The 15445-nt window shown below is 39.3% G+C and overlaps 1 protein-coding gene across 4 annotated transcripts; it reads right to left on the bottom strand.

The window, feature by feature from the left end:
- Window positions 1–47: 47 nt before the first annotated feature.
- Window positions 48–13513, bottom strand: nup58 (nucleoporin 58). Of its 4 annotated transcripts, XM_005471719.4 has the most exons (14): window positions 13058–13513; window positions 12347–12507; window positions 12226–12258; window positions 11824–12102; window positions 11433–11601; window positions 11178–11243; window positions 10762–10936; window positions 9270–9349; window positions 8893–9011; window positions 8591–8673; window positions 8235–8436; window positions 2895–2978; window positions 2081–2179; window positions 48–1644 (listed from the first exon to the last, which is right to left on the bottom strand). In XM_005471719.4, exons 1-14 carry the CDS (start codon window positions 13135–13137, stop codon window positions 1475–1477), a joined length of 1800 nt encoding a protein of 599 aa, XP_005471776.1. In that variant the 5' UTR covers window positions 13138–13513; the 3' UTR covers window positions 48–1474. The 4 variants fall into 4 exon arrangements, with proteins under 4 accessions (XP_005471776.1, XP_003443561.1, XP_005471777.1 ...); XM_003443513.5 differs by lacking the exon at window positions 2081–2179; XM_005471720.4 differs by lacking the exon at window positions 2895–2978.
- Between the last annotated feature and the right edge of the window lie 1932 nt (window positions 13514–15445).

The following is a 15445-nucleotide window of genomic DNA, read 5'->3' as shown; positions in this document are numbered from 1 at the left end:
GAAGAGCTGCAGCAAAGCATGTGACATGCAACATATTGATGACAGAGTTTTTCTGTGTCAACACACATTTATTGAAGTGATGCCACAAACAGGCAAAACATCATATTGGAGATTTTATTATTAAACAGCTTCTAGAAAATACAGGATTCCACAGACTGTGATTAGAAAATAATAACACAACATGAACAATTAAAAAAAAGCAGAATATCTGACACCCGACCAGCCCCAGTACTCAAAGGAAATATGATCAGACCAGAGAGACAATTTCATACTTGTGCGACAGAAACACATGCACATTCACACAATCACCGTCAGGTCACATACACTGGAAAGTGCAGATTTGTTCTAGCACATGTAGAAACTGAGCAGGTACAATATGCATATGACATCCCTTTCAAATTCAACCAACTTAACATCTAATGAAGTCATGTAACACAAAGAGCACAGTTTCGAATCTCAAGTTCTTGCAACAGTACACAGGGGCAAAAAAACAAAAACCATAATGTGTCTAAAAGTAATTCATGAGGATGGACAGTAGCAAAAGAAAAAACACAGGTTACATGAGCTAGATAATGGACCAGCTCAAGGTTCTAGTCCACTTTTACCTCTCAAATCTCATATCTTTCTCTACTTGATATAAAAATAAAACTGTGCTTCTCAAAAAAAGAAAAACAAAACAAAACAACCCTGGACGCTCCTGAGCCTATAAAACTATCTAGGATGTAATATTACACTCCTTTGATACTTCAGACGGGGACTCTGCCTCTCCCGGCCAAACATTGCTCCATAAATCTTATCTGAACATTTCCTGGACGAACCTTGGGCCACGTGATCATTTGGGAAGCGCTCGAGTGCATTTCTGTGATTGACAGTTTGTGGAGCACAGCAGAACCATTTCAAAGCATTAAAAAAAACAAAAACAAATGGAAAAAACATTTTATAACGTCTTATAAAATGTTCTGGCTTAAGCAATTTCTCACCAGTAACTGAGCAATTTGCAAGTGAGCCAACAATCCCAAAAGCATTGTAGCACCACAGACCAAAGTGTGCCGAAAGAAAAACATTCTGAAGCAATGCAAATGAGCTAAATCCATGCTTAAAATGATATAAATGCTATTTTATCCTGTCTATACATGCCGCTGCCTACTGTATTGATTTGGGTCCTCCCTTCTTTACCAAAGGCAACAGTAATCACTGCTAAAAACAGAGTCACTCGTGTACTTCAGTTCCAATCTCTGTAGTCTAATCCCTCTGCAGAGTTGGATCCAACAGGAAAATGTGAATGTGGGTAAATTAAAAAGGAATCAAATGCATGTAGAAGACTGGACAATTCAGAATAGCGTATTTCCTCCGTTTTGGTTGGGTAATGGTCATTTTAGCATCATCTTCTATGCTTTTGGGAGATCAAGCTGTACTTGCTACAAACCCAAAGCTGGTCAGCTGCTCAGTAACATGCTTCTATCGTTTCCCGTTTCTATCTCTTGCCCCTTTTGTTACCAGCTGGGGGCTTCTTCAACTGGAGTAAGGGTGTTGGTGTGGCAAAGCCTCCAGGAGGTGGGTTAGACACGCCAAACGTCAGGCCAGCAGAGGGGTTGATGCCAGGGTTGCTGAAGTTGAAGCCTGAGCTGTTGGTGCTACCAAAACCTAGTAAAGCAAGACAAGGAACAAAAAACAAAAAACGGTCAAATCCGAGAAAAATAAAAGGATAAAACATGAATAACATGAGGATTTAGAAAATCTGGTGTCAGAAAAAGGAAGTGCAAATGAAATTCAGAGGCCTGCATTTTGTCGGTTTTTATAAGGATTTTGCCATCCTAGCTTAAAAACCCCAAGATTCTAAAGTGCCAACAAACACACAAACATAACTGTATTTACCCACTGCTGGGACGTATAACTTTAAAATATGGATATACTAAACTTGTTGCAGTGCCATTTACATTACACTAATTACACTAATGAGACACAGTTACAGCTTAGACCCTTTCCAAACGTTATACACTTAGCGAGCTGAGCCTTTATTCTGTTGCCATCATGTTTGGCGGCCCAGGTGTTAAGGTGCTATATACAGCATGTATTGTACCTGCACTCAGACTGCCTCCTGTGGGCTTACTGGTGGAAGAGAAGGCAAAAGAAGACCCCCCAGTCCCCACCCCACCAAATCCTGGCCCACCACCAAAACCTGTGGGAGAGAGTGACATGGAAGTCAGACTGGTCTAAGCACACAGCCTAGTCTAGATACAAAAACAAGAAGTGCCTCAGGAGTTACACACTGGCAGGCATTAGCAGACAAAAGCAAGCAAAAAGAAAAAAGAAAAAAAAAGCCACAAACTAATCCACAGAGCACCACACTTGGCTTAACTTCTGACCGAATACTGCAGAATCAAACAGGACTCACAGTGCACTACACTGCAAAGCAAAGGCCAAAGGAAGAAAAACGGCAGATTTCACCAAATACCCAAACTACGAGAAAACACACAATACTTTTGAGTGCGCTCAGACCACTTGCTTCCACACTCTCAAGTGGATTTGCAATTTGACATGCCCGTATTTTAACACCACAGCGTTTCGCCATGACAACTCAGTGAAACTGTTTGCCAAGTAACAACTGTAAGATAGGATTGCAGTTTTTTTTTTTTTCGTGGTGTGAACGCACTTGACTCCTCTCAAAAGGCAGAGCAGAAAAGAGAAATAGCTAAGCTCTGACTGCACCACTCTGTCAGACACATACACACCAGCTGCTTAGTCTGTCATACAACCAAACTCAACTTCGATTTAACCACCAGGTAACATTAGGGGAAATGGCAAAGTATGCAGGGGTCTAGCAAAAAATAAAACACAAGAGAAAACAGGGAATATTCATTTAAAAAAAAAAAAAAAAAAAGCAGAGGTAATACCTCCCAGGGTAGAAGAGCCCAAGCTAGTGCCCAATGCTGAGGCAAAGGGGTTTCCAAACCCTGCCCCCAGAGGTGCCTGGGTCCCTAAGGCACAAAGAGAGAGCACAGGCTTTTACTCTTCTTTTGTGTGAGACAAAAAACACAAAATAAACTGCACTGCTGTCACGCTGACAGCTTTATTTTAGCTTTAGAAACAATTCCCGCAGTTGATTAAAATAAAATATGATAATCTGATCTAGTGACTGCGCCGACAGGGGCATCAAAAGACTACAGCATCCAATTAACTGCAACCTCACATGAGCTGAAATATAATGACAATAATTAGGCAATGGATCAAGCTTTCACAAAGTACATATGAATATGTACTATACTGCTATAAAGGCTTTCAACTATAATATTCCAGCTAATCAGCAGTGCATTTATCACTGCTGGCAAGCTGGGAGGGGAAAAAAGGAAGCACTGCTAGTTCTTTCACTCAGAAACTTGTCTTGTTTTCTTTATGCGTTCTCTATTATCTTATCAAATTTGGGAGGTTTTCAATTAGTCTCCATTCTTAAAACAAGTTCAGTGAAAAAGAAACAAGGACAAGCGTTTCTTTGTTTAAAAACCAATTTATTTTCAATTAAATATGCAATTCCACTTACATAAAACACAAACAAACAGTTTGGAACAAAAATTGGCTGTTAATTGCTAAGTGCTACTGCATTCGACAAGTTTCCAAATTCAAGATTTCTGAGAGTGAATGAACTAGCATACCTAAAATTAAAAAAATCTTTTTAAAAATGCATCACACAATTACTGAATATAGCTTTAAAAGGCACAACATATCCATAGATTAAATATACTGTATCAACAGGCATTGGATATATAAGATTAAAACACACGGTTACAGGTAAAAGCACTGGAGAATTAGATAAATGTGAAAACGGCATTCGTGGCTGCCTTTCAGTGTAAACTGGTCAAAACAAAGAAAATCAGTGATTTGGTACAGTTTGCCTGTGAAAGACAGTGTGGTCAAGTTTTGAGTCATGCGTCCAACATAAACTGAAGGACCTTTGTTACGTTCGTTTAAATAATTTTACACCGATTCTTGAAAACAAAAGCTCCATTGTGAATTACTACAAGCTACAAATTCGTCTTTGTTGGATCAAGTCTGACTTTAGAGAGAGATGACAAGCTAAAACCTGCAAGAGATTGATTTTTTTTTTTTAAGTCTAATTTCAGACAACTATTAGTAAATTCTACTGGTTCCAAAACACCCTGTAATAGTCATACCTCCTGAACGCCACAAGCAGGGGAAAAACAAACAAACAAAATACTAAACACTATAAATGACAAAGAATATGGAAATGTTTTGGAGATAATAGCAACATTCAAACAGTCAACTAATCAGGCCCATTATTGTGAACTGTTGTGCTCAAGCTTAACACAGAAAAACAAAGATACCAAAAGGTATAATTCAGATTCATTACTGAGCATCTCAGGTTCATGTAGGCAAATTGTGACACTGGTTATCTGCCTACCGTTTAAAAAATAAATAAATAAAAAGTCACATTAATTCCTTCACTTCTTTTATAAAAGGAAAAAAGAAGAGGTAAATGGGAACAGCTGTTATATTAGCACTCATGAAAATACAGCATTTGCATACATGTTACTGACAGTGAGAAGATACCTACTAGAGAGTATTAAAGTGGCTTAATATCCACAATTATCATCAAAGTCAAAACAACTTTGACAGACCAATAATTATTAAATTATTTAATAGTCATTATTGTGCCAAGTGAGATTGTAGAGGTGTGGAAGACGATATTTTAAAGTGTGAGCAAGACTGCACAGAATGTCGAATTCTGGATGAGTGTGGACTTCCATTTAAAGGACTTCCTTTAAATCCTACAAAAACAAACAAAAACCTAGCGTTTGACAAGAGGACTGGACTGTCCAAAAGCAGCAGTGTTTTCATTAGCAATTAATCATTTAGGTTGTTTTTTTACTCATTTCGCCAAACACCACCGTAATCAGCAGCAGTATGCCGATGATTGCTGGTAGTGAGTTCAATGAATTCCTGTTTGTATCGCGGCATGTTCAACGGCAGTTTTCCAATCTTTATTCCTCTGAGTGCCAATACTGCTGAGCTCGCAGCACTATCTACAACAAGCAACGCTGTATCCTCAGATGAGAAAAATGGTGGGAAAATAAACTCCCCCTATACAATCAAGACACACAATGTGGCCACACAGACCTGTTTCTTTTGGCACTAATATATCTCACTGGTACTTATGGACCAGTGTGAGCAGCAAAAAATTGTTCTCCTCTGAACTACCAAACAGTCAAACCAACAAGAAAAGTAGACTTTACAGAATTGAGAAGCAAATGTCTGTCCAAAGTACCATCGCCTTGGATAAAATACCTGAAATCACAACTTGTGAACAGCTCTTTAGCTCCACATTTTCTCTGAAATGAACTCTCTGTGAAATGATCCAGCCCTGTTGCACTGACAGTAGCCCTTAAGTAAAATCACTTTCATCAAGTTACAGCGGTATGGCCTTTATTAAAACCAAACCAGCCAAATATATCAAGGTATTGAACAGTGAGATAATGCACACACTTACTGTCACTGCTGACAATTCATTATCCAAATGATCCGTCCACATAAAAGACCAACCTCAGCTCCTTGTTCACAACACGAACACACTGAGAACGCTGCTTCATTTAGGCCAGCAATAAGTGACCGGGGCTTTTCACCGTTCTCAGCCTTAGTTCCACTAGAAAAACTTAAATTTTTTTATTTTTTTAAATTACAGCTCTGATATTTAGTTATTTTCAGTCCTGAGTCTTTTGGTACCTTAACCCAATGTCCATGGAGACAGAAATCTGAACAGTGTAGGGCCCATTCCCATCTGGCATGTGTATAGGTTAGATGTAAATCTACCAGAAGAAAACTCCAGCCCACTGCATCTTTAAATGCTGTGATACTGATCACCCTCCAACATGCCATTTCAATAATGACCCAAGTCTAAGGTTGACCTATTATATTTCAAGCTCTATTTTTTTTAAATCCTTGGGTTCTATTAGATTTGTATGACTCACGTCCCCTCAGCTCATCCACTGACTGAAACAAACCTGTTTTAGCTCCTCTCTCTTCAGTCAACTTTCTTCTGATTGGCTGCCCCTTGCAAAAAGAAGCTGTGAAAAGCAGGTGGGTGGGGCTACTATAACCATATTAATGATAATCCTTCGTCATGACATCAAACTGTCGTGAGTTAAGAAAAAAATATTAGAAAACTTGCATTTAGAGTTCTGAAGACTGAGTGTTTGGTTTGCTGGGATTACTTGTACACTAAACTCATTTTGAAACTTTCAACATGTTTAATATGCAAAAACTAAACGAACCTAAACAGGTCACCTTTAAGCAGAAAAAATAAATATGTAAATAAATACACCAGCCTGATATTAGGCTTAGATTAGGCTTGGCAGAAAAGATGGGAAAAAATTATTTGATTTTTAATTAAATTTAAAAAAAAAAAAAAAAAAAAAAAAATCTTAAGCAGGCACCAAGGTGGTGTGCACTTCTACCACACAATAATAGCTGTTGTGGCTTGTGTGTTAAGTTGTTATTTTTTCTTTTTCAGTAAACAGTGGATAAGGAATGGATTAGTTAAATAGTCCCATACCTACTTGGCACATAGTTAATTAGTTTAGGTGTTAACTTACAACTCCATCTGCATACCCAAATAAGTGTTCAAAAGTATGTGAAATACTCATTAAAAATGGAAAAATTAGCAAACATCTGGTGGGCAGCAGATCTGATAACAGTCAAAGCACATCTCATGAGCTTTATGAAAAGGAGCAGAGATCAGGACTTAACATTTTTAAACCAACCTGCCTTTACAACCCATCAACCCAATAATAATTGCTTTAAAACCTTTAAAGTTAAGTCAATAAAGAGACAGCAAAAGCATGCTAATATATAGCTTAGTGTGTTAGTTGTATGCAGGTACCCTGATGTGCCAGTAAAAATGGCTTACAACTCAAACCAAATGGCTAAAATGTTGAACATCTTAGAGATGTTGCAGTAAATATTCTTAAGGTTATGTTGGTTGTACTTTAACGAAACTGAATTTGAGTCCTTGACTGCTCAGTATAAGAGGCTCATTTAGATATTTTAGGATATAAGCTCCTACAAAAATGCCAAATCGTCTGCTATGATTTCCGATTAAACACGATGTTTCATCTGTGTATTTATGCTGAATATTGTGTACTTAATAGTAATTTTGTTACTGCCAGACAGTAGAAAGAACTTAACAATCAGCATGACAGTCAAACTGTAAATGTTAGTAGGCTGAGGTTATTTAGAGCATCATTTGTCTAAAGTGAAGACCTGTGTCTAAACTAGACTTTTTACTTGTAAGACCTTGGGCAACAGAAGCTGTGTGCTTGAAGGAACAGTGGGGATGACAACTTTAATATATTCTCTTCTTGTTTTACTACCCTGTATATTCAGAGGGGAGTATGCTGATTCGGTGTCAGATTAACTTGTGTTCCCCACACCTCTGAGATATAATTCGGATTTAAGATAGCTGGGGCTACATTACCATAGATGTACACCAACTCAACGCCCAGACTGACGTGACAAAAATCTAAAGATGCACCACTATCTGGACTAATCATTCAGAAACCACAAAATTCACAGCAAGTGCATTAATTATCCTAAAATCATTACACAACAACCTCAACTGAGTACTAAGGCTCACTTTTAGCATTGCTAAAACAAAACAAAACCCAAAATTGAGGTTTAGAAGTTTCCAGATTCAAAATGAGATTGCTTGACTTTTTCCACCACTGTGCAATTTCCCCAGTGATGTCAGCCATAAAGCTGCTCTGGTATCCCATTAGAGAGGGCACACGGAGGAGGAGAGAAATTAACAGAAGGGATTTGGTCTTCATTTTGCACTGGGGCCATCTATTTAATGTCCTCACTCTTGAACTGTAAGGTGCATAAAATGAATGTTTCCAACCCTTGAACTGAGAGTCAGAGACAAGACGGTAAGGCAGCACAAATGTCTCCTGTTAAAGTTAAGCAACAGATTTCTCTCATTTCTTCCTTTCTAGCCTCTTTTCATTCACTACACAAAGCACAGATACCTTAACACCAGATAAGGCTGCTGTTACTTTTGTACTTTTAATCATCCTCTCTCACCTTTTGAGTTATTTGCTACCAAAATATGTTAAAAGCACACTGATCCTGTCTTGTCCACAACTTGCTTTTATTATTGATTCTCCTTCCTCTCCTTCAGTCTCCTAACAAAGGAGAAACTTGCTAGAACTTGTAGGCAGTCAGACCTGGAGTTGGCTGCTGTTGCTGGGTCAATGTGGCTGCCATGGCCACAGCTGCAGCATTGGGCACACTGGAGAACGGAGCAGGCCCAGTAGTGACTCGCGGCGTGCTCTGCCATTTCCTGTTAGACGCCCGTTTGGACTCAAACACGTCCGTGGAGTCTTCCAGGAAGGCTCTGCGGTAGGAGAGGTACTGATGCTTCAAAATCTATACCACAAGACACCAGAGAGAAAGACACGTTAAATGAAAACGCTACAACTGCCTCGTCACCCAGTCCTATACATCATTACACAAAATTTCAAGCAATGTGAACGAGGATCTTTTTATTATTATGTGTAAAAGCAGGAGGGAATAAACTGACCTTGACATTCTCATGGACAGACTGGAGCTGGGCGGCCTGTGCGACAAATGTTTGATACAACTTCTGCATGGCCAAGGTCAGATCTGTAAACAAAAGCATAAAAAAATGCCTGCATAAATATTTGATGTATTTTAATAAAATGGGGTGGGTTACATAAAAGAACCAGAAACAGTCTTTTTTCTCTTCATCTTGAATGCAAAGACATCTGTAGCCTGTTTGTTAATGAAACATGTAACACTGTGATCAAACCGAACTTTAACATGACCATAATTATATTAACAGCCAGACAAATGTGTTCTCACCCTGAGGAGTGATGTGAGAGCCGCTGCTTTGGGTTGTCAGGTGGTTCTCCAGTTCTTCTATCTGCTGCCGGTACTGCTGAAGCTGCACCTCGAATTGCTCTACCAGGCTACGGAAATAACTACACACAAAAGGGACACGTAATTTAAATCTCAGTACATTAAGCAATGTTCATTATTAACCTTTTGAATCAACTATTAAGAGAAGCTTTTTGACAAAAACATCCACTGGCCAAGGGTATTTTTTTATTGCTGTCCTATGATATTAAAATGAAATAGAGACATTTGAAACAGAGTCTATGAGAACTAAAGGATCTGATTGCAATAGCACACACTGACCTTGGATTTACTTTCTGACTTTCATCCAATAGCTTACTTACTCTGATGGAGCCGTATTCTCGTGCTGAAGTCCAGGGGGGGTCTTTTGTGTACGAAGTGCTATGTCAGCATTTTTCAACTCCTTAGCAACAAAGGAAAGAGGAAAGTCAAACGTCTAGAAAAAAAAAAAATCTTTGAGATTCCCAAGGGAAACTTTTCATATTTTTAGTTTGTGAGGTATAAAGAACAGGAAAGGTTAACCCACATATAGGGCTGCCACGATTAGTCGACTAGTCACGATTACGTCGACTATTAAAATCGTCGACGACTAATTTAATAGTCGACGCGTCGTTTGAAGCTTTGTAAGATCCCAAAAGACGCAGGAATAAGTAGTAGTATTTAAGAGTGTAATAACGGACTGAAACAGAAGATGGCAGCACTGCATGTACAAGGATGCCAGCTGCCGTTAAACCCCGAAGAAGAAGAAGCTGTGTCCCAGAATTCATAGCGCGGCCCAGCGCAGTTGTCAACAATGGCGGCAGCTAGTTAGTTTTAATATTACTCTTATTATTCTTTTTGGGTCACAAAATAAAGTTTAACATATTTTCAGGTGAGAATGTAGCTGTTTAACCTCAAATATCTGCTCAGTTTATCAAGACACCACATATTTTCAAAAGCACTCCAATGGTTTCGGAGACGTCTGTTACCCACCAGCTCGATAGTTAGCCGGGGTTCAAGGCTCACTAGAGCCTGTGAGAACACCAGACTCCCGGCAAATTGTTTTCAAACCCACCGCTGTCTTTCGCTACTCAGGTTAAACATGCTGTATAAGTCACTTAGATAACTTAAAAATGTTATTGTTTGGCTTTTTTTAGTATTTTATTTGTTCCTGAGTAAATCGGTTTGGCTGAGAAATAAAGTTACAGTTTTACACAGCTGAATAAACGTCAAGCAGACAACTGATTATCATTAGTGTGAGATGCTCGAGAATATACTCCGGTGTCCTGTTATATTTTAGATAGCAAGGAGCAGACGGCTGAGTTTATTAAACTCCACCGAAACAATCTGCAAATATCATTAAAATTTAATAAACTATCATCTTGTCTTTATTTTTAGTTAGCACAAACCTTAAACACTTCAAGCTGTAAGCTAATGATAGTTATATAAGAGCCGATGCATGCTGGTGCAATAAGCTGTACATTTTACGTCCAATGGATGCATGATCTGATTAGTCGACTGATCGCAGAAATAATCGGTGACTAGTCGACTATCAAAATAATCGTTTGTGGCAGCCCTACCCACATATTAAGTTAAGTTCATCTGAAGTCCAATTTTATATAATTTTGTTTATCTTAGGTATATCTACAGATGCTTTTAGGAAATGAACACTGATATTGAACTTCCTGACTTATATATTTTGCAACACTGCATACACTATATACTGTGTATCCACTAGGGGTTTGTAATGCAAGTGTCTGATTGACTAACTTTTTAATGACAAAAAACGTGCATCAGAAATGGACACCTGTACCAACATAAGTACACTGTTTTTACCTGTGCCGTCTCCAATTTCAGTTTGTCGATGGCCAAAGCTTGGCGCTGCAGACCGCTGGCGCTGACAGACAGAAGCTGTTTGAGGCTCTTGATGTCATCTTGGACTTTAGAAATGGCCTTTGATGACATTCTGCTTATATCCTCCTGAACTTGTTTTTGCTCTTTCACAAATTTTCTGCAAAGGAATTGAGAAAAGAAGGAAATCACTTGTAGATGACATAAAAGCTCTCTGACAGATATGCCAAACTATCAAAATATGCTTTCAAAGTGCTACTACTCAAACTACATGTATGCATCTGGGATTTTACACAGAATGGGGGAAATCCTAGTGACCTCACCAGATAAAATTTGGGTTGGGTCATACTGCTGCATTCAACCTAATAAACACCTGATAAAAATCACACACCAATACTTACTGAAAATTTTCAACATCCTGACAAATAACTGGGGGCAGGTTCTCATCTTTTAGAGCTTTGCTGTCTCTGAGGGTGAGAAAAAATGTTTTTCATCATTAGAACAGAAAGGATAGTCGGTGCTAAACAATTAACAGCAGAGTGAGACACTCATTGTCTCTCAGTAATTTTTTCTCTTCTCTGCATAACAGTGTGGACTCTTTTGTTAGACAAATTCCATAAGACAGTAAAGGACCGCGTTGGGTCACTAGGACGTACTGCGCATTGGCTCCAGAAGATGTGTCGCTCTTATTCTCAGAGGAAGTGCTGAAGTCGACTCCACCCAGGCCAATACTCGGAGCAGGAGGTGCTGATGACGCTGTCGAGGTTGCCAGCAGAGAACCGAACGATAACCCGCCTCCTGCACCGAGAGTAGCCTGACCCAGACCTGCAGCAAGACATAATCATGCAGTTTACAGGACTGTGACAACTAATTAAAAAGAACACACTGTAATTCAAAGCAGTCACTGTACTCCCTTAATTATCGCAAACACTTTGCATATCTAACTCAAAAGAAGTCTGAAATCATCTATCCTAGTGATGGTATTCTGTTAATACTTGGCCATGTTTTAACACATAAGCTCTGTAAAGCTGACAGTTTGCCTCTCACCTGTGGGTCCAGTGCTGGAGAAGAGACTGCTGCCTAGTGATGGACCTGTTGAGGCTGCTGTGGTGGTGGTCGTAGTGCCGCCGAGACCGAGGGCAAAGCCAGTGGCTGTAGGCTGCTGTGGAGCTGTGGAGGTCAGGACAGAGCCAAACGTCAAGCCTGTCCCAGCAGCAGCTGTCGAAGAGGTGCTAGTAGCTGTGAGGGAGAACGGCGTAGCTGAGGCTGTGGGCTTGTTGAAAGCCAAGCTAAAGCCAGTGGTGGCAGCTGTACTGGCTGGGGCACCTGAGAGAAAGTAATTGTGTTTAAAAAACAAAACAAAAACAAAACAAAACATAGTTATTACCTGTTGTTCAGAAACACTTCAACTTCAACTTCAAAATACCCCAGAGAGAACCCCAAACATACCTAATGTGAGGCCTGTAGTGGGCGCAGCAGCACCTGAAATAACACAAGGTCCCAGCATAAGATGGGCAGCTGGCGGAAATATCACAAATAGTTTTATTTCTTTATTATTTTGCATTCTTACTTGAGGCAGGTGTATTGAAGGAGAATCCTCCAGCAGGTTTCTGAGCAAAAAGACTGCTTCCTAGGCCAAGAGATGGGGTGCTGGTGCTGGTACTGGGGGTTGCACTTGCTGTACCCAAAACTGTACCAAAAGAAAAGCCACCGGTATTGGCCGCAGGAGCACTTTCAAAGAAAAAAAGTAATAGGTTTAGGCCCATACATTCTTCTACAATATCTTCTACAAGTTTCAAATTAAGGAAAGATTGACACTGTGTTATGGTTACAGTACACACAGATTAACAACTAGGACTTTGTCAAAGAAAATACACAGGGTCTTAAATTTCTATATAGAAGACCTAAAAGGTGATAAGTGCTTTACAGATGGATGGTAATCCCAACCACATTATTACCAGTTATGAACTAATTTCCCTCTTTTTAAAAAAAGTAACTAAAACTACTAAAGCTTAATTGTTACTTCAAACACTTCTCCTGGTAGCCCGCAGTTTGCAAGAGTTCACTCTACAGTGCCTGCATGTGCAAAGTTTCAAATTATAACAGAGTTTACAAATTTATCTCATTAAAATGCTCATCTATAACCCGACATTGCTGAATAACTCGGGAAAACAACGTACACAGCACTGACTTTGAAACTCGCAAGCCGTATATGCTAACGCCAAGATACCTCTGGTTATGCTAGCGTTAGCTAAGTGGGCTATCTGAAATTTGTCGTTACCTGGTTGCGCCCCCAAATGTGAATCCTCCACCTGTGTTGGTGGACCCAAGAGCTCCCGAACCAAAGTTAAAGCTAGACATTTTCTTTTAAAAGGCACAGTGTCAACACCAATCGGTTATGTGGGCTTAGCTCACTTCTGAAAACATCACAGCTAACACGACAGTTAGCTTAGTCGCCCGCGTGAGGGCCGAGCCCGCGGTCCCGTCTTCACCAAAACATACTTGAACTCATCAGCTCTCTCACTAAATCCCAAAATATTCAGTTGCTACCCGCTATGTTTACACAACCTGTTCCTCCGCTTCTATTTCTTAAACCTGACAATTATCGCAGGGTGCATTCACGCATGGTGTCACTTTTCTTATTCCCCGCCTGGTATGTCCTATATGCTAGTGCATTTTGGGTAGTGGATTTTCTTTTTTCAACTACATTAACCGTCATCCCCGCAGATATAGCGTCTCGTGATGTGTCACGCATGCGCATGGGATCAAGTCTGGCAGTCCTTAGCAGCAAATGTATGTTGAATCCGGTGTTCCTTTCAAAATAAAAGAGGCAGCTACAGACTATAATTACAACGCGGTAGATGAATAGCTCAGAGTACATTAATGTATTTGCAAAATTGAGTATAACTGGTTGCACAATGCTGATTCAAAATTGTCATTGTCTCTGTGAGTTTAAATAATCTGTTACTTACCTGATAAATGAGCAACAGCTCCATCATACTGAACCCGGGGCGGACGAATGGTTCAAAAGTTTGTGTCAGAAATAGTTTTTGGTAACCTAATGAACCAAAAAATTATGAAAACAAATATGTTGCAAATATGTTATCTGAGCTTTTCAACATTTGTTGAATTGTTCCACGTTTTTTCTTTTGGCCCAGAAATGTTGCAGAACATCCAGGTCATCTTTTGCAAACTCTGGAAAATATATTTTATCAATATTAATATCAATTAATGTTTTAATTTCATATAAACATATTAATACATGTTTCAGCAGGGATTTATTCAGATCTTTTGACATTAGGTTTGGGTTCTTTTTTTTGTTTTGCTCTCAGTGTGATATTTGCTAGATGTAACCTGTGCACAGTCCTGAATTTCATCCCTTTGTAGAGGGTGCCAAGAGGAACTGTGGCACTGCATGAGGAAGTCAGCAGTGGCAGGGAAGTATGTGAGGCTGGTGCTGTACTTGTTTTAGGACAGCAATACAGTGGTGAGGTGTGTGGTAGGCAAGATGGAGCCTAGCGACATGGAGAGAAGATCTGGTCTGGAGAGAAGAGGAATGGAAGTCAGAAGAAACAAGACAGAATCTGTGAGAATTAGAGGGAGACATGTGGAATGATAAAGCTGCAAGGAACAGAGGAATGATAATGAAGTTGGATGAGTTTACCTGAGGTCACCCATCCGAAACAATGGACAGATTTAGAGATGAGATGGACTGAACATATACAGAGGAGCAATGCTGTATCTACTGGACGAAAGATGTTGACTATAGAGCTGACAGGGACGAGGAAAGAGAAAAACTTCAGAGGGGGTTTGTAGATATAGTGAAGGGGGGCATGCAGGAGAGATGGGGTGAGAGAGAGGAAGATGATCCGCTGTGGTGATCCATAAGGGGAGCAGCTGAAAGAAGAAGAAGTGGACAGTTTGTCTTTTTGTGGACTGACCCACATCTGTAGAAAGGTTGCAGCAGCCTATTCCAGAGTCATGCTGAATCCTTAGTCTGATACACCGTCAAAGTAGTTATTTAGATAGTCAAAGGATGAACCAATTTCTCTTGAGAAGAGCACACGTTGTAAGTATATTTGCTTTAGTTTGACAACATTTTATAAGTAATCATGCCAATAATTATTATAGGTTGTAATTTTTTTATTATCTTTTATTTTGATTTCATTTTAACTTTGCTTTTCATTCAGTTAGTTTCCCAAAGTAGGTTTGATGGTTTCAGTTCAGTTTTTGTTGTTTGGAAAATGTTTAGTTTTAATCTTTTGAAGTATTATTGTTTTTGGAAAATATATACTACAGGACGGATTTAGAAAAAAAATCAGTGTCAATATTATAACATAAGAAGAACTTTTTGAAAGCAGTTGACTCACAGTCATACAGACATACAGAATCTCAGTAAGCTTGTCCATCAATGGCTCATTCTATTATTTTTCTTAGTTTTCCGAGTTCATTTCAGTTCATTTTCTTTATATCAAAAATCTATTATTGTCTTTTAATTAACTAAAGCGTTTTTCACAAATAGTTTAAGTCTTTAGGTTATATTAATCACGATAACTTCAAATGGCTTACAAACTCTGCCCTACAACCGCAACCACCAAAAAAGTAAAGGAATTCAAAGTTGAAGTTGATCCGGCTTTTATTTTGAAAAACCCCACCTCAAGCGCCGACG

The sequence above is a fragment of the Oreochromis niloticus genome, linkage group LG9, assembly GCF_001858045.2.
Source record: "Oreochromis niloticus isolate F11D_XX linkage group LG9, O_niloticus_UMD_NMBU, whole genome shotgun sequence".
Lineage (NCBI taxonomy): Eukaryota > Metazoa > Chordata > Actinopteri > Cichliformes > Cichlidae > Oreochromis > Oreochromis niloticus.
This window is presented reverse-complemented; position numbering and strand designations above follow the sequence as displayed.

Bases quoted from the DNA above. Each gene is read 5' to 3' on its own strand.
- nup58 (XM_005471719.4), bottom strand. From the start codon at position 13,137: ATGTCTAGCTTTAACTTTGGTTCGGGAGCTCTTGGGTCCACCAACACA. The intron at 11,602-11,823 runs GTGAGAGGCAAA...GTCTTGCTGCAG, and splicing joins CTCCAGCACTGGACCCACAG to GTCTGGGTCAGGCTACTCTC. The intron at 1,645-2,080 runs GTACAATACATG...TTGCTTTACTAG, and splicing joins AGGAGGCAGTCTGAGTGCAG to GTTTTGGTAGCACCAACAGC.